The sequence below is a fragment of the Sprattus sprattus genome (genome assembly GCF_963457725.1).
Source record: "Sprattus sprattus genome assembly, chromosome: 6".
Classification (NCBI taxonomy): Eukaryota; Metazoa; Chordata; class Actinopteri; order Clupeiformes; family Clupeidae; genus Sprattus; species Sprattus sprattus.
The window spans coordinates 17,162,650-17,186,760 of record NC_137925.1 but is presented as its reverse complement, the minus strand read 5'-3'; the positions used below and the strand labels follow the sequence as shown (position 1 = coordinate 17,186,760).

Here is a 24,111-nt window from a genome sequence, read left to right as displayed (position 1 = left end):
AAGTCACTGGTTCTCCATCCTGTGGTGAGATATGCGTCGTAGTTATACGCATTTCGAAGTGTTCCAGTGCCATCCACGTCTGCGTAATTTGGAGGGAGGTAAGCACTCGGAATGGCGACAGCTCCGTCAAACAACAGCCTAGGATTTCTCCGATAACAAAGTTTTACAGTCAAAGTGATTATGATGAAAGTTAAAAAGAAAGTGGAAACGGCCACCAACGCGATGATTAAATATGAAGTGAGCCTGGAACTGTTCTCCTCGCTCGTCATATCTCTCAGATCTGGAACTTCAGCCAGGTTGTCTGAAATTAGTAAATACATTGTACAAGTGGCAGAAAGCGAGGGCTGTCCATTATCTTTCACATAAACAATCAGATTGTGTTTCATAGAATCCGACTCCGAAACATCTCTTTGCGTCGTAATCTCTCCATTGTAAATACCAATACTGAAAAGTCCTGGGTCAGTAGCCTTGATGATTTTGTATGACAGCCAGGCATACTGTCCGGAGTCAGCATCCACGGCAATAACTTTGGACACCAGGGACCCCCCTGACGCAGCTCTGGGCACCAGCTCGGTCATAAAAGAGCTACCATCAGGAGACGGATACAGTATCTGTGGAGCATTATCGTTCACGTCTACTACATAAACACTCACAGTCACGTTACTGCTTAGTGGAGGAGATCCGTTATCTCTTGCTAGTACTTTCACTTTAAAGTCTTTAAACTGTTCATAATCAAAATACCTCAGAGCATGAATAACACCTGTGTCTCCGTTAACGGACAGTAAAGAGGAGACCGGGAAGCCATTCACCTCCCCGGGCAAGAGAGAATACAACACAGTACCGTTCTGTCTCCAATCAAGATCTCTTGCAGTTACGGAGGACACAGAGGATCCCTGGTTGTTATTTTCGGTCACATGGGCAATATAAGGCTGTTTGTTAAATACAGGTGGGTTATCGTTTACATCAGCAACAGACAACTGTACGGTTTTGGAGGAGGAGAGAGGTGGAGACCCCTAATCAGTAGCTGTTATTGATATATTATAATCAGTCACTAATTCACGGTCTAGCTCGCCTGTAGTCAACAGAGAAAAGTAGTTTTTAATTGATGGCACAAGTTTAAATGGGACGTTTTGCTGGATGGAGCAGTGAATCTGTCGGTTACTCTCCGAATCTCTGTCCTGGATGTTTATGATGCCCACCTCCGTGCCCGGTGGCGCATTCTCTGGCACCGGGTTATTCAAAGATTTTAAAAAGATTACAGGAGCATTATCGTTTACATCAATAATTAGGGCCCGAGCTGCTGAAAGCAGAGAGGCCCTATTGGAATTGTTCAGTTTATTATTTTTATTCTTGACGAAACTTCCTCGAAAACTCACCAAATTTGGCAGGGACGTTATGCCGGGAATTCTAAGATCTTTTGCGTTGAAAGAATTTTCGGGCGGGGCAAAATGGCTCTGTATTGCCCCCTAGAAATTGCAAATACCTCTCCAGTTCTCAGATTAATATCAACATAACGCCTGCTATTACCTTCAGTTTCGATGCGAGCCTTACGAGCGGCCAATCTTTTCAAATCTAGTCCAATATCTTTGGCAACATTTCCAATCACTGACCCCCGTTTCAGTTCCTCTTGGATAGAATAGCTTAAGTCCCCATATGCGGTCTGAACAATGAAAATACAAAGGACAAACCAGATATATGCATCAACAGCCTCTTGACATCTCATGGTGAAATCAAAATGAAAACAGCGTGTTCTCGTATCCACAAAGGTGATATATCCTATATTGTATCTGCCGTGTATTCCAAATCGGTAAAATCACCACTTCGCCGTCGTCATGGCAAATTACAAAAAAGAACTGCACGACAATGCAAGTGTGGGTGGGGGGTTTACGCAGTTACCCATCGATAAACAGCGACACCGTGAGTTTTTATCTGAACACTGCTATTTGACAAGAACATGACTAGTGAGAAACAATAACTATTTGGGTTTTCGGATAATCGTGTCCCAACTCCAAGCCGAGGTAATGTGACTAAACTGAATAATATCTGGTAGTTTGCTACTGTTACTGTAACTAATAATAGTGGAGTCCAGCATAAACAAATATTTTAACGTGACAGAGAAAAAGACTGCAAACAAAGGCCCATATGATATTATAGAATACAAACAAATGATGGAATTAGCGCATTTAACTAAAAGGCAATTGCCAACAATGGCTTTTCTATTACCTGTTGGAGGACTTCTGGTTCGTTACATGGTCCAAACGGCTCATCAGCAGTAGAGGACTTCGTCAGAGTCTGATCAGCAAGCAGAGTTCCATCATTGTAAGACCTGACAAATTTGAAGTCACTGGTGCGAGATCCAGTGGTTAGGTATGTGTCATAATTATAAGCACTCCGGAGTGTCATAGTTCCATCCACATCTGCGTAATTTGGAGGCAGATACGCACTGGGGATGGCGACTGCTCCGTCGAATAACAGCCTGGGATTTCTCCGGTGACAAAACTTTACAGCCAGGGTGATAATGATGAATGTAAAAAAAAACGTGGACACAGACACAAGCGCAATGACCAAGTAAGTGGTGAGTTTGGAACCATTTTCCTCATAAAACATATCTTTTAGTTCAGGAATTTCAGCTAAGTTGTCCGAAATGAGCAAATACATTGTGCACGTCACACTCAGAGAAAGTTGTCCGTTATCTTTCACCGAGACAATTAGGTTCTGTTTTATGGAATCCGCTTCCAAAATGTCTCTCTGCGTCCTGATCTCTCCACTGTGCACACCGATTGTGAAAAGTCCAGGGTCTGTTGACTTAATAATGTTGTAGGAAAGCCATGCGTTCTGTCCAGAGTCTGCGTCCACGCCGATAACTTTGGATACGATAGACCCAGCGTGCGCGGCTCTTGGCACCAGCTCAGTCATATATGAGTTATCTTCTGGAGCCGGGTATAATATCTGGGGAGGGTTGTCATTCAGATCCATAATAAAGATACTAACAGTCACATTACTACTGAGTGGCGGCGATCCATTATCCCTAGCCAAAACATGGACTTGAAAGTTTTTGAACTGTTCATAATCAAAGGACCTGACTGCGTGAATTACGCCGGTGTCTCCGTTAATAGACAACAGAGATGACACCGGCAGGCCATTCACTTCAGAGGGTAAAAGAGAATATAGGACAGTGCCGTTCTGTCTCCAGTCTGGGTCACTTGCAGCCACTGAACACACGGAGGAGCCCTGTTTGTTGTTTTCAGGCACATGGGCACTGTAAGACTTTTCCTGAAATACAGGTGGATTGTCGTTTACATCCGCAACAGATAAATGTATAGTTTTGGAGGACGAGAGAGGTGGAAATCCTTCGTCAGTAGCGGTTATAGTAATATTATAATCGTTTATTAGTTCGCGGTCCAGCTCGCCTGTTGTCACCAGAGAAAAGTAGTTTTTTACGGATGGTACAAGTTTGAAAGGGACGTTTTGCTGAATAGAGCAACGGACCAGTCGATTATTTTCAGCATCGCTGTCCTGCACGTTTATAATGCCCACCTCCGTGCCAGGTGACGCGTTTTCGGGGACAGGGTTATTTAAAGATTTTAAAAATATCACAGGGGCATTATCATTCATGTCAGTGATTTCTATAGTAACTTTACTGTCGGATGTTAGACCATATCCGTCCTTTGCCTGAATGCGTATTTCATATTTAGACTCATCCTCATAATCTATGGGTCCAATGACCCTGATTTCTCCTGTCTTTTTATTTAATGAGAATGCTTTTCTGGCTTTTTCCGACATGCGGATAAATTCATAGGTAACTTCCCCATTTACTCCTGTGTCTGCATCCACTGCACTGACTGTTACTACTGCGGTATCTAAGGGAGCATTCTCCGGCAGGGATGCAGTATAGAGCTCCTGATTAAACACGGGGGCATTGTCATTAGCATCCAGTACAGTGACATGAATAGCTACGGTACCGGTTTTCCGTGGAGTTCCACCATCGGCGGCAGTAAGAGTCAGTTTTATGTCCTGCTGCTGTTCACGATCCAATTCTTTATCTAGGACTAATTCACTATATTTTAGACCATCATTTTTAGTTCGAACAGCAAGAACAAAATAGTCATTATTCTCCAAGGAGTAGCTCTGAACTGCGTTATGTCCTATGTCGGCATCATGAGCCTCGTCTACGCGAAACAGCGCACCTTTGTCGGCATTCTCACTTATTTCTAATTTAAAAATCTCCTTTGGAAATACTGGTGTGTTATCGTTTATGTCCTGAATAAGAATGTTAATACGATGTAGTTCCAACGGGCTCTCTAGTATTATATCTACAGCAAGCACACACGAAATCTTGTCAGAGCATAGCTCCTCTCTGTCGATTCGGTCGGCCACTGTCAATTCCCCACTTCTGAGATTAATGTCACAATAACGTTTGCGGTTACCTTCATTGTCTATGCGCGCCTTGCGAGCAGATAGACTTGTAATATCAAGTCCAAGATCCTTGACCATATTTCCAATTACTGAGCCCCTTTTCATTTCCTCCGGAATGGAGTAGCTCAAGTCTCCATACACACTGTGCGCCATGAAGATAAAGAGAACAAGCCGCAATATTTCCATGTTCACAACCCCGTCGACCACCAAATATGAACACGCAGATCTGAAATGCAGGTTACAAAAGACAGCTCAATTATTCCGTCAGAAAGTGAATACTCCAAATGACATTTGTATATCCATATATTTCGAGTGGCCAGAACACTTCGCCTCCTTGTTAAGCGACAACGAAAGGTCGCTTTTTTTCTGCTCTGGTCGCACCAACAATGAAACGCAGCTTACAATGTGATAATGCAAGTGGGTGGAGAATTCGACATTTCCCCCGTAGGTGAACAGCGACACTGTGAGTTTCTAGTCCACATTGCATTTTATATGAAAACACAAATGAGCACCTACAGAATATTCCGTCTAAGAATACCAGGAAAAAACGAACTATATTTCAGACATAGTATGGGGTGGATCCCCCCCTTAATTCAGCCTAAAACACGTGTGAAGCCGCATTAGATACGATTCAGGAACAATAAACTAAAGTGAATTAAGAGAGTTGGTTCTTCAGAACTTTTCAGAATAGTCAATTACAGCAGCATGCTAAGGGCCCCGGCCCCCGAATATTTGAAGCCTAGCCCCGAGTATTTTCGCCTTGAAAACGGATGTGTTTATAGCAAAACTGTGACAGACTGTAACAGAGTTGAACTTGATGTGCAGCATCCCAAGGAATGGGGTGCTACACAGTGCACACCAAGTTGGAAGATGTCTAGAAATATTGGCTATTTCAAGAAAAAAACTCAAAGTAAACTATAGTGAGCCTGGGTATTACACAATGTATCCAATGATTTTTTTTGCCAAAATAACGTTTACGGACGTGACTACATAGCAGCCATTACACCAAAAATGTGCCTACGGTGAAGACCAGGTCTGTCAAGTGAATGTTTCTCTTGAAACATAACTATAGTCTCTTTCTCTCTCTCTTTCTCGTTCTCTCTCTAAGTTAAAGTAAGTTCAAGCAGATTCGCTTTATGGACATGACCATAACAAACAATACTGCCAAAGCATTTACGGAGGACAAAACATATACAGGGATAAAAAAGAAGGGTTTTTTCCCTTTTGGCACACATCTTAATAAAAAAATTTGATCGATAAATCGACCTCCAATCAGAAACAACTAAAATTAGACAATCCTCAGGTTTGACTTAGCTCCTTATCTTTTCAATAGCTAGAAACGCCTCTCGTCCATGACAACGTGTCATGTCAAAACAGATATCAGACATGCCAAAAAGTAATGATACATTCTTCTCTAACATAACATGCTATTAAATAAAACTAGTGCAGTGCCCGTAGGTGTAGCTGTTGGGTAGTGTAATTGCAAGACATATTTGCACTCCACATAGGTTACACTGAAGTATTATTGTGATGCATGTTTCCTTTTCATTAAGAAATGTTTTAATGTTGTATAGCCTTTTTTGGAGATACACCAACAAATAAAGTTTGAGATTATGTATGGATGCAGTTGAATATAGATGTCAAAGTTGCTGTCTAAACTATAAACTAAATGTCATAAAGAAAAAAATAATTTTAAATGAAGTTATGGTTGAAATAGGATCACTTCTTTATTGTAAGGGTAAGTGTAGGGTAAGAATGGTCATGCAGTTGGACTCAAATGTAGGTTAATTTTAATGAATGTATGTACTGTGCTGTATGTATGATCCACGTCTCATATCCACAAAGAAATGCTTTTACACACGGTCCGAAATACAAATATAGTTGACATTATGTGTGTGATTCAAAAGGTATACAGAGACGATAAATGGACAGTTGGACTCAAATGTAGGTTCATTTTATTGAATGTATGTACTGTACTGTACTGTGTGACTTCGATGATGCTAGCTTTGACAGCCCACTCTCAGACAGATCGTAATCTAATTATGTCCTTACAATGGGAACACAGTTTAAATACTCTGACTGAGATGGCGTTACTATCCCCCACCCGAATTCAGTGCAGGACTGGGAGGATAACATGACGACGTGGGCCCAACATAACTTACAGCGAGATGTACGCGTATTTCGTGGACTCCATAGCAACAGACGGGAAAGCAATGGACAATCTGAAAGCCTCCAAGGCTTATCAATAAGCTACCATTTGTACCGGTGTATACTCAAACGATAACCCAACGCAAACGATAGCCTAATGCAAACGATAAAATAGAAATATCTCGTGAACTATGAATTCAGAGAGAGAGTTGTATAGAGTAAAATTCATGCGTTTTGCATATGCCATGAATAAGTGCTGTAATCACAGTTACATTTCAACCATGCTTATGGAATGAGTTTGCCAAGTTGTAAGTCAAATAAGTGCAGAAATGTACTGTAAAAATACGCTATACTAATAAACAATATGAATATTTTGATGGATTACTATTCCCTGTCTGTTAGATGACTGTACAACTCTAGACATTACTTTGAAACTTATATATACTGGGAGAACTGGGAGGATAACATGACTACGTGGCCCGACATAACTTACAGCGAGAATTGCGAGTATTTCGTGGACTCCATAGCAACAGATGGGAAAGCAATGTACAATCTGAAAGCCTCCGAGGCTTATCAATATAAGCTACCATTTGTAGCGGCCACTCTTGCGTTGTGATTTTGATTGGCAGCCAGCCGTTTATTCATACACTCTGACAGGTTTAATGAACACAGAGCAAAGGCGATCACACACAGTATCTTCCGAATGACAGCCTCTCCCAGCCAGGGTAAATGCAGACTGAGGTTTATAATATTGCAATAATGAGAAAACAAAGTCTACACACGAATTACAACAGATAGCCTACATCGGGACACATCTGAAAACCTCTCTCATTGCGTCAGTAGATGCATGAACGCATGGTCACTGGTCTAGGCTTACCATCAACATTGAATAGAAAGCTAACTCTTATACAAATACATCAAACTACAATATTATACTACTTAACATGGTAATGAGAGTTGGTTACATGCCAGGCCCATATGCATCAGCTGGGGTAACATCTATGACAACGACTGTTCTATGACTATGACATCATTCACGTCGCGCGGGTCCGCTACATTGTGCCTCACAGTGCCTACCGCAAACGGTAAAATACAAATATCTCGCGAACTATGAATTCAAAAATCTTCAAAATCAAGGATGCACAGGTTCATGACATGCGTAAGCTACATGCAAAATATCATAACTAACGTAACTACCGTCAGGGAGATACGCCCTAGACAGACTTTGATGGATTACTATTCCCTGTCTGTTAGATGACTGTACAACTCTAGACATTAGGCTACTTTGAAACTTAATATAAAGAAGCTTAAAAATAAACGAAATGAAATCAATCACTGTCTTAAGATTACCTGAGCAAAAGTCTGTATCTGTTCAGCAAGAAGAATTTGAATGCGGACCTCCTTATCGTATCCAACGCTATTCTGAACTTTGACTGAAGGCAGGATAATTTAATACTGCTAGGCGTATATTGTTTGATTGTGACGTCACTACCCATAGTGCCGACGGGACGGGAAACGATAACCCATTGTTTCCTACGGGAAACGGTAAAATACAAATATCTCGCGAACTATAAATTCAAAAATCTTAAAAATCAAGGATGCACAGGTTCATGACATGCGTAAGCTACATGCGAAATCTCATAACTAACGTAACTACCGTCAGGGAGATACGCCCTAGACAGACTGACACACACACACACACACAGAGATTCCTGGATTTATAGATAGACTGACTGTTTGACCTTTACTTTTTGATGATGTGTAACCGTAAAAGATTAAGAATTACCTGCGGGATTTCCGTTTCTTCACATGGCCCAAATAGCTCTTCTCCAATGTTTTTCTCAAGGTCTGATTTGTAAGCATTGTTCCGTCATTGTAAGAACTAAGGAATTTAAAGTCGCTGGTGCGTGACCCTGTGGTGAGATATGCGTCATAATTATATGCGCTGCGGAGCGTACCAGTCCCATCGACGTCTGCGTAATTAGGAGGCAGATAAGCGCTTGGAATCGCGACAGCTCCATCCAGTAACAGTCTTGGTTTTCTTCGACGACATCTCACGGCCAGAGTGATGATGATGAAAGTCAAGAAAAAGGTAGAGACCGAGGCTAATGCGACTATCAAATACCATGTGAGTTTTGAGTTGTCCTCATATGATACGTCTTTCAGTTCAGGAACTTCAGCCAAGTTATCTGTAATGAGTAAATGCACAATACATGTCGCCGACAGCGTGGGTTGTCCGTTGTCTTTCACTGACACAACGAGGTTTTGTTTCAAGCCATCAGAATCCGAAATATCCTTCTGCGTCCTGATCTCCCCGCTATAAAGTCCAATTGTGAACAGTTTAGGGTCCGTGGATTTCACAATTTGGTAAGAAAGCCATGCATTTTGGCCAGAGTCTGAATCCACAGCGATCACTTTGGAGACCAAGGAACCTCTTTGCGTTGCCCTTGGCACCATCTCAGTCATTAATGAATTTCCCTCTGGAGATGGGTATAATATTTGTGGAGCGTTGTCGTTCTCATCTGTTATAAATACAATCACAGTCACGTTGCTACTAAGCGGCGGTGATCCATTGTCTCTCGCCACAACGTAGACCTTTAAACTTTTGAACTGTTCGTAATCAAACGACCTCACAGAATGAATGACACCCGTATCTCCATTAATAGATACATATGTTGTCACTGAAGGGCCACTGACTTCACTCGTCACAAGTGAATAACTGACGGTTCCGTTTTGACGCCAGTCTGGGTCTATTGCTTTTACTGTACAGATGGATAAACCAGGTTTGTTATTTTCAGATATATGAGCCCTGTAAAACTGTTCCTCAAACGCAGGGGGGTTGTCGTTCACGTCAGCGACTGTTATCAGTACATTTTTGACAGATGACAGGGGAGGGAAACCCTCGTCGGTGGCAGTTATGGTGATGTTGTATTCAGATATAAATTCACGGTCCAAACTAGCGGTGGTAACTAAGGAATAGTAATTTTGTATTGAGGGTACAAGTTTAAATGGAACTGCTTGCTGGAGCAAGCAGCTGACTATGCGGTTGTTCTCTGAATCTCTATCCTGTACATTAATAATGCCAACCTCTGTTCCTATTTCAGCATTCTCAGGAATCGGATTATTCAAGGATTTTAGATATATGACAGGTGCATTATCATTTTCATCAGATATTTCTATTTTTACTGTGCAGTATGTTGACAGCCCCGGCCCATCTTTAGCCTGAACACGCAATTCATGCGTTGAGCTCTCTTCGTAGTCTAAAGATCCAATTACTTTTATATCACCTGTCTTTCTGTCTAAAGAAAATAACGTCTTATCTTCAGCGGACATGTGTCCGAATACATATATAATTTCTCCATTTGCCCCTTCGTCTACATCAGCAGCGCTCACTGACCCAACAACAGTATCTATGGGTGAATTTTCGGACAGACTAACGGTGTAAACGTCTTGGCTAAACATTGGAGCATTATCATTAGCATCCAGCACAGTGATGTGTATGGTCACAGAACCCGATTTCGGTGGAGTCCCACCATCAAACGCTGTAAGAATCAGAGTCACCTCCTGCTGCTGTTCTCGGTCCAGTTCTTTATCTAACACTAACTCGCCATATTTCCCTCCTAAATTGTTTGAATGAACATTCAAAGCGAAATACTCATTGTTCTGTAAAGTGTAAGTCTGAACTGCGTTCTGACCAATATCCGCATCGTGGGCTTCATCGAGCAGAAATGTAGCACCTTTAACAGCTGATTCCCTTATTTCCATTTTAATGAAATCCTCTTCGAACTGAGGTTCGTTATCATTTACATCTTGTACGTGAATATTGACTCGATGTAATTCCAGAGGATTTTCTAGCACCAGTTCTTGGCTTAGAAGGCACGATGCTTTCTTTCCACAAAGCGCCTCTCTGTCAATTATTTCGTCAATAACCAACTCTCCAGTCCTTGAATTAATATCACAATAACGTTTGCGCTTACTTTCCGTATCAATACGGGCCTTCCGAAGATGCAGTTTATTTACATCGAGTCCAAGATCCTTTGCAATGTTTCCGATCACCGATCCGCGTTTCATCTCCTCTGGAACAGAATAGCTTACGTCTCCATTACCACAGTGCGCCATGACAAGGAAGACAAAGCAACGTAACACTAACCGCATAATAGCGCATTTTCTGCGTTCCATCTTCACACAAGAAATAAAGCCTGGTCTCAAACAAACTGTGGCGAAATGATTGATGAATAAAGCATTGAATATGTCCCAAATTGAAGAGGAATTGCCTTCTTAGGACGTATCTAACACTGTGCTGGTCAACTATGAAAGAAAAGAGACGTGTGTGGAAAGCTTTACCCTTATGGATGTGCTGGTGAACAGCGACACACCGAGTCGGTCAGAAATAACAATATAGTTTCAGATTGTATTTTTAAAAGTATTTGTGTACTGATATGACACACACAAACTAACCCATTCTTACAGCAACAGTTAATATTAAAAACAATCAAGATTGGCATACCAAAAAAGTAAGAAGAATCGAACGATTTCTTACCGGAGAAGAAACTTCAGCCTCGTTACCAGATGTGCTGTGGTCGCCAAAGGCAGGTGGAGACTCATTTAATGTCAGGTCAGCAGGTAACGTTCCTTCATTATAAGATCTGACAAATTTAAAGTCACTGGTGCGAGATCCCGTGGTAAGATAAGCATCATAATTGTAACAACTGCGTAAAGTCCCAGTGCCGTCCACGTCTGCGTAATTTGGAGGAAGATAGGTACTTGGAATGGCTACGGTTCCGTCAAACAACAGTCTCGGTTTTCTTCTGTTACAGAATCTCAAAGCCAGAGTGATGATGATGAAGGTAATGAAGAAGGTGCTCACTGACACTAACGCTATAATCAAGTAAGAAGTGAGTTTGGCGTCATTTCCTTCAAGAGACATATCTTTAAACTCTGAAACGTCGGCCAAATTATCTGATATGAGTAAAAACAAAGCACATGTTGCAGAAAGAGATGGTTGTCCGTTGTCCCTCACGGACACGACAAGGTTTTGTTTCATGCCATCAGTTACAGAAATGTCCCTCTGCATCCTAATCTCCCCGCTGTGTTCACCAATGTCAAACAGTCCAGGGTCAGTAGATTTCACAATGCTGTAGGACAGCCACGCATTCTGCCCAGAATCAGCGTCAACCGCTATTACTTTGGACACCAGAGAGCCTGCTTGTGCAGCTTTAGGTACCAGTTCAGTCATGAAAGAATTTCCTTCAAGGGTTGGGTATAGTATCTGCGGGGAGTTATCATTGTCGTCCATAATGAAGATGTTCACGGTAACGTTGCTGCTGAGCGGAGGGGATCCGTTGTCTCTTGCTACGGCAGTAACTTTGAAGCTCTTAAACTGCTCGTAGTCAAAAGGTCTTACCGTATGAATAATACCCGTGTCACCATTGATAGATATAAAAGAGGAGATGGAGTGGCCATTGACCTCGCTGGGTACCAGAGAATAAAAAACGGTACCATTTTGTCTCCAGTCCGGGTCTTTAGCTAGTAAAGAACACAATGATGAACCCGCTTTGTTATTTTCGAGAATGTTGGCATGGTAATATTGTTTCTCAAATGCAGGTGGATTATCATTTACATCCCCTAAAAATAACGAAAACGTTTTGGACGAGAAGAGAGGAGGAGAGCCATCGTCTGTTGCAGTTAGGGTAATATTATATTCTGACTGAACTTCACGATCCAACTCAGTTGTTGTTAATAGAGAAAAGTGATTTTTGACAGATGGAACTAAATGTAGGGGTGCATAATGATCAATGGAGCACTTAATCTTACCATTAGCTCTAGTGTCTTTATCTTGCACATACATTATGCCAATTTCTGTGCCCGGAGGTAGATTCTCCGGTACAGGAGAAAGTAATGATTTCATAACAATAAATGGGGCATTGTCGTTCACATCTTCAACTTCTACTACAACTTTGCATGATGAAGCCTGGCCTGCACCATCTTTCGCTTTCACACGAAGCTCAAAAGAAGATGACTCCTCGAAATCTACTGTCCCTTTTACTGAAATCACTCCTGTTGTCGGGTCGATGCCGAATAGATTTTCAGCATTGATTGAAAGATAGCTAAATTCATATGTGACTTCTCCGTTTGCTCCTTCATCTGCATCACTAGCGCTAACTTGTACCACAGGCGTATCTAAAGGGGAGTTTTCAGGCAGACTCACCTCATACACAGGCTGCGTAAACACAGGGACGTTGTCATTTGCATCGAGCACCTTTACATTTATAATCACTGAGCCACTCCTCGGGGGAGACCCTCCATCATAAGCGGACAGAACTAAAGACAAGTGGTCCTGTTTTTCCCGATCGAGCTCATTCTCAAGTACAATTTCGCTGTACTTGCCTCGGTCTGTGCTGCTATGAACAGCGAGTGAGAAATGTTCATTGTTTGAGAGCGTGTAGCCCTGCACAGAATTCACCCCGGTGTCTGCGTCATGTGCCTCGTCTATGGAAAACCGTGCTCCTTTGACGACCGACTCCTGTATCTCCAAATTAATCACATCGTTCCTGAACTTTGGAGAGTTGTCATTAACATCCTGTATGTCCAGAGTTACGCGGTGGAATTCTAATGGGTTTTCGAGAAAGAAATCAAAATGCCCCGCGCACGATGATCTCTGGCCACACATCGCTTCTCGGTCCATTCTTTCGTTCACAGTCAACTCTCCAGTCTGCGAGTTAAACTTACAATAACCTTTACTGCCTTCGAAATCCAGTCTCGGTTTGCGTGCCGAAAGCGATTTTGTGTCAATTCCCAGATCTTGTGTAATCTTCCCGACTACAGAGCCGTGTTGCATTTCCTCCTGAATAGAATATCGAACATCGCCTTTACAACCATGGAGGATAACGCAGACGAAGAAGACAAAGGGTGTCCATAGTGACGGGGCTCTCTCAACGCCCAGATGTCTCATTTTTCAGATATCTTACTGACGACAGACTAAACATTTTGTGTTCTTACTAAAATAAGATGAATCCAGGCATTAGGGTAGGTTACACGCATTGAAACCAATCCCAGATGCAGGCCTCGTTAAATCAGGCTGCTACTTTGTGTCGGTCTGTACCTACAAGGAGGGGCATGGAGAACCTTGCTATACTTGATAAACAGCGACACATTGTGTTCTTAGATTAAATTGCATGACGTATTGACAAATGCACAGTTCGTGAAAAAAAGTCTTTGAGAATTTGCGCGCTATATCCGTTTAGCAGATTTAAGCACCATGGACAGCAACCGCTCAATGTGCTGCGATTAGGCTTGAGCTTCCCCCTCTCCAACTCTCCTTTCTCTTCTCTGAGTATTAGCTGCTGTCTGAAAGCAGTCTATGGACCAGCACTTATGGCCCTGTAGACTTTTGATTGCTGAAGTGATTTCTGAAGTTTATTATTATTACAACATTTATATGTTGTATTACATTTTGGCACATGCTTATGTTTACGTGTGTATGTATAGCCTATCTCTGCATGTATATACAACTCGAATGCAGTTCAATTGTCTATCCTTAATAACATTTTCTAAAATCTATAATACCACAAGTGCGCTTTTATGCACTGACACTAATCAATATCTGTGCTTAATGAGAACATAATCAATGGCAATATCACATCAATGTTACGAATTGCGGGTGATATGCAGAACTCAAACGCACGCCTAAGAACTTAGCAGTTGAATAAAGAACAAACGTTTACTGGCAGGAAAGGTACAAAGGTAGGCAGTCCAGAAACAAGCAAACATAATCCAATTAGGGCATAGGCAAAATAATAGTCGTTGTCCATGCAGTCCGAGGTCGGAAACACGAGTAAACAATTAACATATACAGAACACGGAGAAACACAGAGAAATACAATGAACATAACACGTAACCTAAAATGACGAGAACGCAACGAAAAACAACAATACACAGACGATGGACAGGTGAAAACAATCAAGGCGGGGCAGACAATGAAGGGCTGGGGCGTGAGGAGTCAGACACGAGGAAACAAAAGGTAAACAAACACAAAACCGAAGAACGAGTGACAACACAAGAGAAACGAACTGAAACAGAACAAGGACAGAGCTCAGACCTGACAAGCACCAGATTAAATATACTTGCACCCAACACGTTTCAAAAGATATCTCCAAAAGCTTTGCTCAACACAATACTATCACATCTCTTCTCATGAACGGTTTCCCCAGAAACAAATCAAACAATCTAAATACTGGTAAACCAAAACTATTAATGTCACTGAACAGTGGTCCTCCCATGGCTTGTCAGCTTGGCAAGTTACACAATGGTATTTGTTGTAGTAACTTAAAAAGTGACTTTTTAAATAGCCCTTCACAAAGGTTTTTACTTAACATTTTAAAAGACAGTGTCAAGCGTCACAACGCAACAAAAAGCTGATAAAGGCACTTAACACCATGCCCACTTTTAGTATAAGACTATTTCATAAACTACATTGATTGATTTATTGATTGATTGGATCATTCATTTATACACAGATGTTGTCATTATTGTATCTGAGCACAGAGGATCCATGCACCATGATCCAATATGCTTCATGATCAATTCATGCTCCATGATCCAATACATGCTCGCCTAGTTCAAGTGAGCTGAACTTCTCAATCTGTCTGCAAGTTAGTCCATATTAACTTATTGACATGTTCTGCCTTTAACATAGTGTTGAGTTTCGATTAAAGGTTGCAGACATGTAAACATATTTTACTATTGTGTATTATGCTTCCCCAATATCCCTTCATTAAAATTGGTAAAGAAGTAACTAAATATGATTTCCTGCCGTAGTAATATTTCTCAATTTGAACCGTCGCCGTAAACTGTTTCAGATTTCAGCGTGCTACAGCACTGGGCCAGAGGGGCAGCGGCACGCTGTGTGACACAGAGAGAACTGCAAGTAAGCCAACCCTCATAAACAGGATGCTCAAATCCGGAGGCAACAGCGCTAGGATAAGCTTTAAGTCGATATCATCACAGCAAATCATACACACGTGCTTATCATTGGCCTCGACCCATAGGTACATGCATTCGTGCTCAAGGAAGTATACGCCCGGTGTTTTAGGAAAACGCGAACAACCACAAAAACACAGCTTGCGAGTAGATCATTCAAACAATGCCGTATCTCAATCAACAAATGTCCTCCATAGTTAATCTTTCTGGTTTCTTGGCACGTTTCAAGACAAACGCTTGCATGCGATAATTTTTTTTCTAGTCTCTTAACGTTGAACGGTGGGATTGCATGTCAAAATATATGTCTGATAACTTTTTTCCAGTTTTCTCCAGAAATGCCAGCTAGTAGTAAACACAAATCGCTTACCTCAAAACAGCTGTGGCGAAAACCCAGTTTGTCCTCGTTTACCTGCCGTAGTCTGCTACTGTATGTACGCCTCTGATAGTTCACCAGTTAGCTTGTTTGCAATTCCGATGCTTGTTTCCAGTCCAGTTGTTGTTCCAGTTGTTGTTTTCATCGTTTACCAATTCGCAATTCCGTTACTTTTAATCCTGTAAGTGGGTGCATTTTCATTAGGTCCAAAAAAGTTAAAAAAATAAATAAATGAAAAAAGATCCGAGGCTGCTCAACATCTCAAGCCTCTTTTCCAGCAACAATTGCCGACGAAGCACGAAAATAAACTCAACATTATTCACGAGTAAAGTCATTTGAAGGTGTCTTTTCTATTATCCTCTGTTGTTTTTGAGTGGTTTATTCGATTTTGGAATTTGGAACTTCATCATCCTTTACAGCGCAGCCCCGCTTGCACTGGTCGGGGCGCTATTGGACAGTCTAAAATAAATGTGTATAAATAAATAAATGTAGATTTTACCGGTTAGACATTCAAGTCACATAAACGGCATTTCCACAACACACGTGCCACGGATAGTCCACGTAACATGGCTTTAGGTGACTTGATAAATGTGGGGCAATGATAATCGTTTATATCCACAGCGTGAAGTCTTTCCACTCACAAAAACAGCAACCTTTTCTTCCCAATTTGAAGCTGCACGAGGAATTCGAACACGAATTCATAGCCGGCAAGTGTTATTCGTCTTGGTGTCGTTTGTGTTCCGTGCTTGGTTGTTAAAAGCCTCTTTCTACTTGAACTATTTTCCTTGGACATGTCTGGACGGCGTGCTTCTGTTTTGCTACGTAAATATTACGCCTTGAAGCAGTGCATGGTGGGAGCTGTGGTCTTTTTAAAATTAAGGCGTTGTCATTTCTCTGTACGCAGTGCTCACTGGGCTATATCAATTGTAAAATAAACACTTTATTGTATTTAGGCTGAAACGTAGCTTTATTAATTCGCACAGTATCTGAATTAACTAAAAGGTGGAACGCAAGAGTGTATTATGCCGGATCAGTTCATGAATGGAGCACACGCACATATTAAATGAGTCAGAGTTCCCTGCACACAGGACACGGGAGGATTCTAAAGCCTTTTTTCTCATCAAAGTAATCAAATGCTAATTGTATCTTGGCCGCATAGAGAGCTTTGGGAGTAGAATAACGAAGAGCCAAGAGATTATCTCGCACCAGGGTTCATCAGACATGCCATTCATGAACCTCAGCCTCACAGGACTGAACTGTTTGTGTCTGCCAGAGACGGGTGTGCCTGCATCCAGCGGTGCAGATGGGATTTTAGAACTGGGGAGGACGCAATTTTTTTTTTTTACTGATGATTGTCGCCTTACGTAGGGAGAGTGGAGGGGACGGAACAGGTCACTAAGAATCTGGGGGGGACAGTGCTATCTGCGCCCCTGCCTGCATCTCATCACTAACTGTCGTGCCCCCGCAACCACCCAACCAATCACACACCACCACCACCATCACAACATTGTACTGTTTTACCTTCAAAATCGTCAAACTGCAAGATAATGGGAGACAGAAAGATATTTTAACTTTGAAAATGTACAATCACTAGCATTTTCCCACCCTTGAACCATCCTCATCTTTCTCCTCCAGACAGCATCCCTTGTTATATCATAGCTGGATAAAATTTAATGTTAATGCTGTGCTTTTGTTCAGCACCACACATTTGTATTTATTTGACTTTTGTTCCCCCTCTCATATTAAAATGTTTTCATTTTTCAGTAATGCAAGTGAACATTACTAGAGAGTAGGGGGTAGGGCTGTGTCGTAGCATGAGTGATTGACCTCCAGATAGTTAAGCCACATATTAGACTATTTTGGCACATTAAAGGAGCTCAACTTCAAATCAGAAGATGTGTCTGAGATATGATGACTCTGTCTTTTTACCCCCACTCTTGTTGTAAAAAGTTGTGGTTGAAAAAAATAAATGTTCAGGCAACATAGGTGTGAAACTGTAGCTTTAATCATGGCATCAGGGAAACTAATCCTGAGCTCTGCAAGGCCCCTTCTTATTACCAACTCACTTGTCACAATTACAGTCCCATTATTTCAGTAAAAGACACATACAGACATCGACCAAATTAGTTTTGCCTGGTTTCTATCAAGACAAGCAAAAAGGGATGACTCAAGAGGGCTTTTCACAATGCACTATATACATCCTTCTGTCTTCCAATTGCTGTCATCACATGCTCCATCCCATGGTGTCAATTATTGTGTCAGCATCCTTTCCTGCTACTGGCTAGGCCTTGTGTATTACATTGTTGCTTATGTCTGCCGAACGGAGGTTCCAATGACCCTGCTTATATGTTTCTCATGTTCTTCAATAGGACAAGACATTTTTGTATGCACCAAAATGCATATTTCAGTCCTCCTGGACAGAAAGGGAGAGCATATCTTTCACACTCACAGTAAAAAGAAAACGTATCTCCACCAAGTACTTTAAGGTGTAATAACACAAACATTAACCTACAGAGTTGTTTTCAACTCTCCAGTGTCATGTCACACGAAGTGTAACCTTAAACAGGATGACTTATTGTTTCTGCCGTGGGTGTGTGATGTGGTATGTTCTTTGAAATGAAGTGAATAGAATAAGAGTGCCGTGCCACCATCAATCTTTATTGTTTATAATAGTGTTACCAAACTGCAGAGATGTAGTTACCCCAGAGTGCACTTGGACAACTGCTACTGCCTTTAACTTTCTGCATACATGAGCACACATATACACACACACACACACACACACACACACACACACACACACACACACACACACACACACACACACCACACACACACACACACACACACACACACACACACACACACACACACAAACACACACACACACACACACATACAGACAAACAGATAGACTCCATTATGGACCTCTATGTGTGTGTGTGTGTGTGTGTGTGCATTTCTAGTTGAGAAAGAGAGAGACAGAAAGTGAGTTAGCTATATATCTTGTGCGAGGGAACTACCTGTTGTGTATTCTGGTCTCGTGTCTCATCTTGTCTCTGCGGGCTTGGCTTGGCGACAGCATCTGTGGATGTCAGCGCTCTGATTTATGGGGGACGGTAAATGTGCCGTCGCCACGTCTCCAGCTCTGCCCGTTTGCAGCCTCAGCAGGAAGTTGCCGTGCTGAGTCACCCTCGCTATGGAGGTGAGAGCGACCCTGGACGCACCCGCCACGGTCAGCCCCTGTCCTCCTCCCTTGAACCTCTTCCCAGGACAGTGACAATACAAACTGGCCCTGAGTGTTGCCAAAAACACAGCTAACACAGCTCCGTGACACTTGACCACAACCACCACCACCCAAACAAACAAATGTGACTCGCCCCTGCATGTAATGACTGATTTTATGCAATAATTTAGGTATCCAGGCAGACTCTAGCCAGTTTATAGATATGTCCTTTCTCAGTGACTTGTTCACAACCCCAGCCTCCTACACAAACAAACAAACCAGAATTGTTATCTGCAAAGTAATGCATTTGATGAATTGTAATAAATTATTCACAATATATCATAATTAATTCACAAATTGTGCTAATTATACTCTCTAGTTTGACATGGTGTTATCTGAGCCTTTTTAATCCCTTTTACAGCTTCCTGGCAGTGTGTAAGAGATGTCCACTCCCAAAAATGCGTGACTAGTTGTGCTATGCGATTGTGTATGTTTCAGATGTCCTCACACTGATTCATGTTCACTGTATGGGGCCAGTACAACTCCCCCCACCCCCCCCCCCCCCCCCCCCCCCCACCCCACACACACACACACAAACACAAACACACACACACAACTCCCACCCTAAAACCTCCACGGGCTTCACGTATGCGGTCTCTGCATCCCACACTCCTGCTCTGGCTCTGGCTCAGCTCTGTTTGCTCTGCCACAAAGCATCTCCATATTCATTAGCTGGGACCTCTGTCTCCACTACTGTAGAACTGTAGCTGCTGGCTAGATCTCAGCCCATTTATTGTGTTTTGTTTATTTGGTTTGTTTGGTCGCTATGTTTGTTTACCCCCAACTAAGCACATAAATGGGAGGTAATTGAGAAAGCACACAGGCTGTGATCTCTAATAGGCACTTTGCGGAACAGTCCTCACGGACATGGATCTGCTTGCGGGACTGGAGGTCGCAGAAATAACCGTAATGCGTCCACAGAGAGGGGATGAGTGTCTAGCATTTTCCATCTGTGACTGTATGTCAGTGGTTGCCATACGCACTGCAGCTGAGGAGATGTGTTCTGAGCGCTTTTGAAGTTCACAAGACTGTCAAATGTTCTGGGACTACACCCTTCCCTTCTCTACCTTTTCAACTCCACCTCCACTTGTCTTCATCTCTTAGTAGACCCAGAAAGATGTTGCCATGGAAACCTGTCCCATCCTTTTGGTAACTATAGAAACCCCTTCCTTGATCACAGTGGTGCATGAGCCGTTTGAGATTTATTTCCCTTCATATATTTTTTTCTTTTTGAAAGTTGCAACCATGATGTGAACCTTTCAACCCTCTTCTGTGGCATTTCTGAGAAACTAGCAGCAAATGGAGTGAGAGAGAGTAAGAGAGAAATAGAGAGAGAGAGAGAGAGAGAGAGAGTGAGCAAGAGAAAATCTGAGTGCCAGCATCTCAGCCAACATCTCAGCTGCGGTTCCAAGGCTTGTTGACACTGCATACTGCACACAGCAACACACCACAAGAAGAGGGCTCCTTAGAGATGAAAGAGGCATAGAGCGTTAGAGCACTACACACTGGCTGTTTAAGTCTCATCAGCCAGTCAGTGACGATGAGAGCCTCATTAGCAGCAGAAATGAAAATTAGCATCAATAGCAGATGTCATTTCAGATGATCAAGTCTTCAGGGCACAATGGCTGCCTCCAGAAACCCCTTCAGTTGCTTAATGAGGGCTAATTATTATCATCGTTATTCCAAAAATAAAAAAACTATTTTAAAAAAGAAAGAGAGAAAGAAATCAGTCTGGATCGATAGATGCGTGGATGACTTGGACTGTATCAGTGCCTTCAAGGCTTACTCATCATGTCTCTACTGAGGCTGTGTGTGATTGCCTGTGTCAGAGCAGAGACTGCAATTAATTCAATGAGACATGAGAGAGAAGAGAGAGATAGGAAGGAAGGAAGGAAGGAAGGAAAGAAATGAAGAAAAAGGGAACTGAATTATTGGAAATGAGAGAATGAAACTGGGTCTACTAAGCAGTATGTTTGTGCACAACATGGTATTTGTCTCCTCACAGAAGAAATCTACTGTTTTTGGTTCTGTACTGATGGAAAAGGGTACTTTGTGTGTGAAGTTTAGATAACCATTTACCCTCATTCCTTTTGTTGAAGCAACACTATGAAACAATCCCTTTTTAAAGGTATGTTTTGGGAACTAGTTTTGGTATCTCCTTCAAATGTATTTCTATGGTGATGCGAAGGACAGATAAGCATACTTGTTGTCTCCCTCTAGTCACCCAGGCTAGTATGCACTATGTGCTAAAGAAAGATCAAGGTAGAGACTCTCAATCACGTTATTAAGAAAGAAAACTTTATTTATTTTTGTGATTTATAAACAAAACACATTACCACTTTATCCATTGAAATGAAATAAAAAAAAGAGAGATAAATGAACTTCACTACTTCACCGTCACAGTTGATGAGCAGGTGTACAAAAAGGTTTTACAACAGATGTGCCCTGTCCCAAAGGACAGTGTAGCGCCACCCACTGACCACCACCATACACTGAGAAAAAATGACAGCATGAACGCTCACTAAATACAAGCATACACTACATATACTGTATTTTACATCAGGATTTTTTTTTATCACTTTTCTTTTTTTTTCTTCAAAGAAGGGGTGAAAGAGAAGATATTCATTGTAGAGTTGTCATACATAGTAATTCCATTACAATATTACAGTGTTAGATAGATCATTATGTCAAAGCCAGACACAAAAAGTTTTTTTTTTTTTCATTTACATGTTTTTTTTTCATTAGTCATCAAAAATAAACAGAAAACGAAAAATAAAAGAGAGGGAAAGTATGCTCGAGGGCATCACACTATAGCATGTACAAATATCTAGAAGGTTAGTTTAACGTCATAGAACAACTCCACTGTGAGTGGGTGCAGAGGGTGTCATATGCAGATGCTTGGCAGAGACGGTACATACACAAATCTCTTGTGCGAGTGATGAAGAACATAAGATCATAACAAAAATAATAGAAATCATAGCCATCTATGTCTATATTCATATATATCTCTATATAGTATGTGTTTTTTTCTGATTAGTACATGCAGCAGTCACCAAATGTTGTGACGTCAACATTTTGAGCCATGAGATTTGGTGGGGGTGTGGCTACAGATTAGACAGGCAGGGGAAGGGAACCAATAGCAGCGGAGCTGAAGCATGTTTCTGCCTTGTGTTTGTCATTTTTTACAATACACTGAATGGGGACAGGCAGTGGATACAGAAGCTCTTCTAACACACATAAGAGACTTCAGGTTTGGCTTTTGAGAAGCTTATTTATATCTGCGTAGCCAATCAGAGAATTCATACATTTACATTCTTACCTCAAATAGACCTCGGTAAAAAGGGCCAATGTGCATTGTTTGGAGTATGGCTTCAGCTGCATTTGAAATACAATTTGAAAAGGTTTGAGGACCGAGGCAGAGGGTGTCGTTTTGCACCCCCAGCCCCCCCCTAGCCCCCCAGCATTCCCCCCACCGTCTTCTCCACGCCTGACCCTTAACGTCTGTCTGGGTTCCTCTCCTCTCTTTGGACACGGTGATGGACAGCACAGGATGTGTGAACAGAGGGTGCACTGTTTCCAACACAGACCTGGCAATCACATGTTTGGAAAGCGCACACAAAAGAAAGCACTGGACTGTAACACACTGCACAGAGCTTGTCAGAGTCAGCCCGGCCCACCTCTGGGTTGGAACACAGGCGTTTTGCTTTCCGTATTACTCCATGCTACATGTTGAGCACACCACAATGTCCAGAAGAAGCGCATCCAGTACCCAGAGGGTGGGGCAGTGGCTGTCCTGGTCTGAGAGATAGAGAGTGAGACAAAGACAAAGGACGTCCTGAAAGAAGAGGACACCCTAAAGATCACTTAAAGCTTGAGAAAAATAGAGAGACAAAAAACAAAAGAGAGAGAGCGAGCGAGCGTGCGTAGGAAAACCACGGCCCTTGACTGCTAAAGCTGAAACGGAAAGAAACAACCCAAACAAAACAAAGGAACCAATATGCCCTGGCATCAAGGAGCAACGTTGTTTGTGAGATTCAGTCAGTGTCCTTGTGTGTGCACGTGTGTGTGTGTGTGTGTCTGTGTATGTTTGTGTAGGACAGTGTGGGGGGAGGGGGGGCTGTCAGTACACTCAGTGATGAGCTGAGAAAGCAGGCACAAATCCAGGGTAAAGGGGGCACGGGCAAAGTCTACAAGCATTGGGACAGCACTACCAAACATTCACAGCATGAGCTTCAAGCTTTCACTAAGAGGGGGGACAAGGGGGAATGGGTAGGTTAGGGTAAACTTTTTTTTCCTTTTTTGTTTTTAAAAGAAAAACATTCCTAGTGCTCTAAAAGATTCCCACTGATTTCCATCATAGAACAAAACTTTCCAACACAGGCTTCATCTTAACCCTCTAGAAATCCGGAGGTTGTCGCTCCCCATCACTCCTATCTTTGTGGTTCTACCTGGTTCTTGGTTCTTCTCTCCAGAGGTTTGGTTGTACAAAATCATTGATGTAAGGGAGGCAAGAGTTACCCCTGTAAAAGCTTTGAGGAAAGGGGGTCTGGTAGGCCTCAGCACTAGGGGGTGTAGGCGGGTGAGTGGATTTTGGACCCTGCTCATTCGTTGTGAGGGAAAAGGGATAAATGTTTTCGATAATACACATTTACAGAGCCTTGGAGAGAGTGTGCAAGTTAAATGAACAAAAGAAAAAAATCAAAATGAAAAGTGCTTGCATTCCGTCGCTCTGCTGAAAGTTTTTTTGCATTTTCTTTTTTTGCCTTATGTTTTTTTTCTATGGACTACTTGCTTTTTTCCTCTCTCCAGGATATATTTTTTTAAATAATTGGGTGTCCTTTCATGATCTGAACAAGGGTCCGTTTTGTTTCCGTCTGGAGAACACTGACAGAGTAGAACAAGCAGAAG

At 42.1% G+C, this 24,111-nt stretch overlaps 4 protein-coding genes across 4 annotated transcripts in view; all 4 read right to left on the bottom strand.

Annotated features, from left to right (window-relative positions):
- The window catches only part of LOC308367035 (protocadherin gamma-A3-like), a gene marked incomplete at both ends in the record, with an annotated part of 261,143 nt that overhangs the window by 61,749 nt on the left and 175,283 nt on the right, over window positions 1-24,111 (bottom strand). The window lies entirely within an intron of this gene.
- LOC308366513 (protocadherin beta-15-like) lies at window positions 4-10,683 on the bottom strand (the record flags this gene model as incomplete). Its single annotated transcript, XM_080840233.1, has 6 exons — window positions 4-19; window positions 499-637; window positions 1,163-1,222; window positions 1,528-1,660; window positions 2,224-4,011; window positions 10,126-10,683. 6 exons carry the CDS (start codon window positions 10,681-10,683, stop codon window positions 4-6), a joined length of 2,694 nt encoding a protein of 897 aa, XP_080696359.1.
- LOC308366512 (protocadherin beta-16-like) lies at window positions 10,843-13,516 on the bottom strand (the record flags this gene model as incomplete). The annotated part of the gene is made up of 2 exons (XM_080840232.1): window positions 10,843-10,872; window positions 11,105-13,516. The coding sequence occupies 2 exons, from the start codon at window positions 13,514-13,516 to the stop codon at window positions 10,843-10,845; spliced, it is 2,442 nt and encodes an 813-aa protein (XP_080696358.1).
- The window catches only part of pcdh2ac (protocadherin 2 alpha c), a 25,091-nt gene continuing 23,673 nt past the window's right edge, over window positions 22,694-24,111 (bottom strand). The window contains exon 4 of the mRNA XM_080840735.1: window positions 22,694-24,111. This exon is cut by the window's right edge and continues 978 nt beyond it. The gene's annotated coding sequence lies outside the window, so the exon portion shown is untranslated.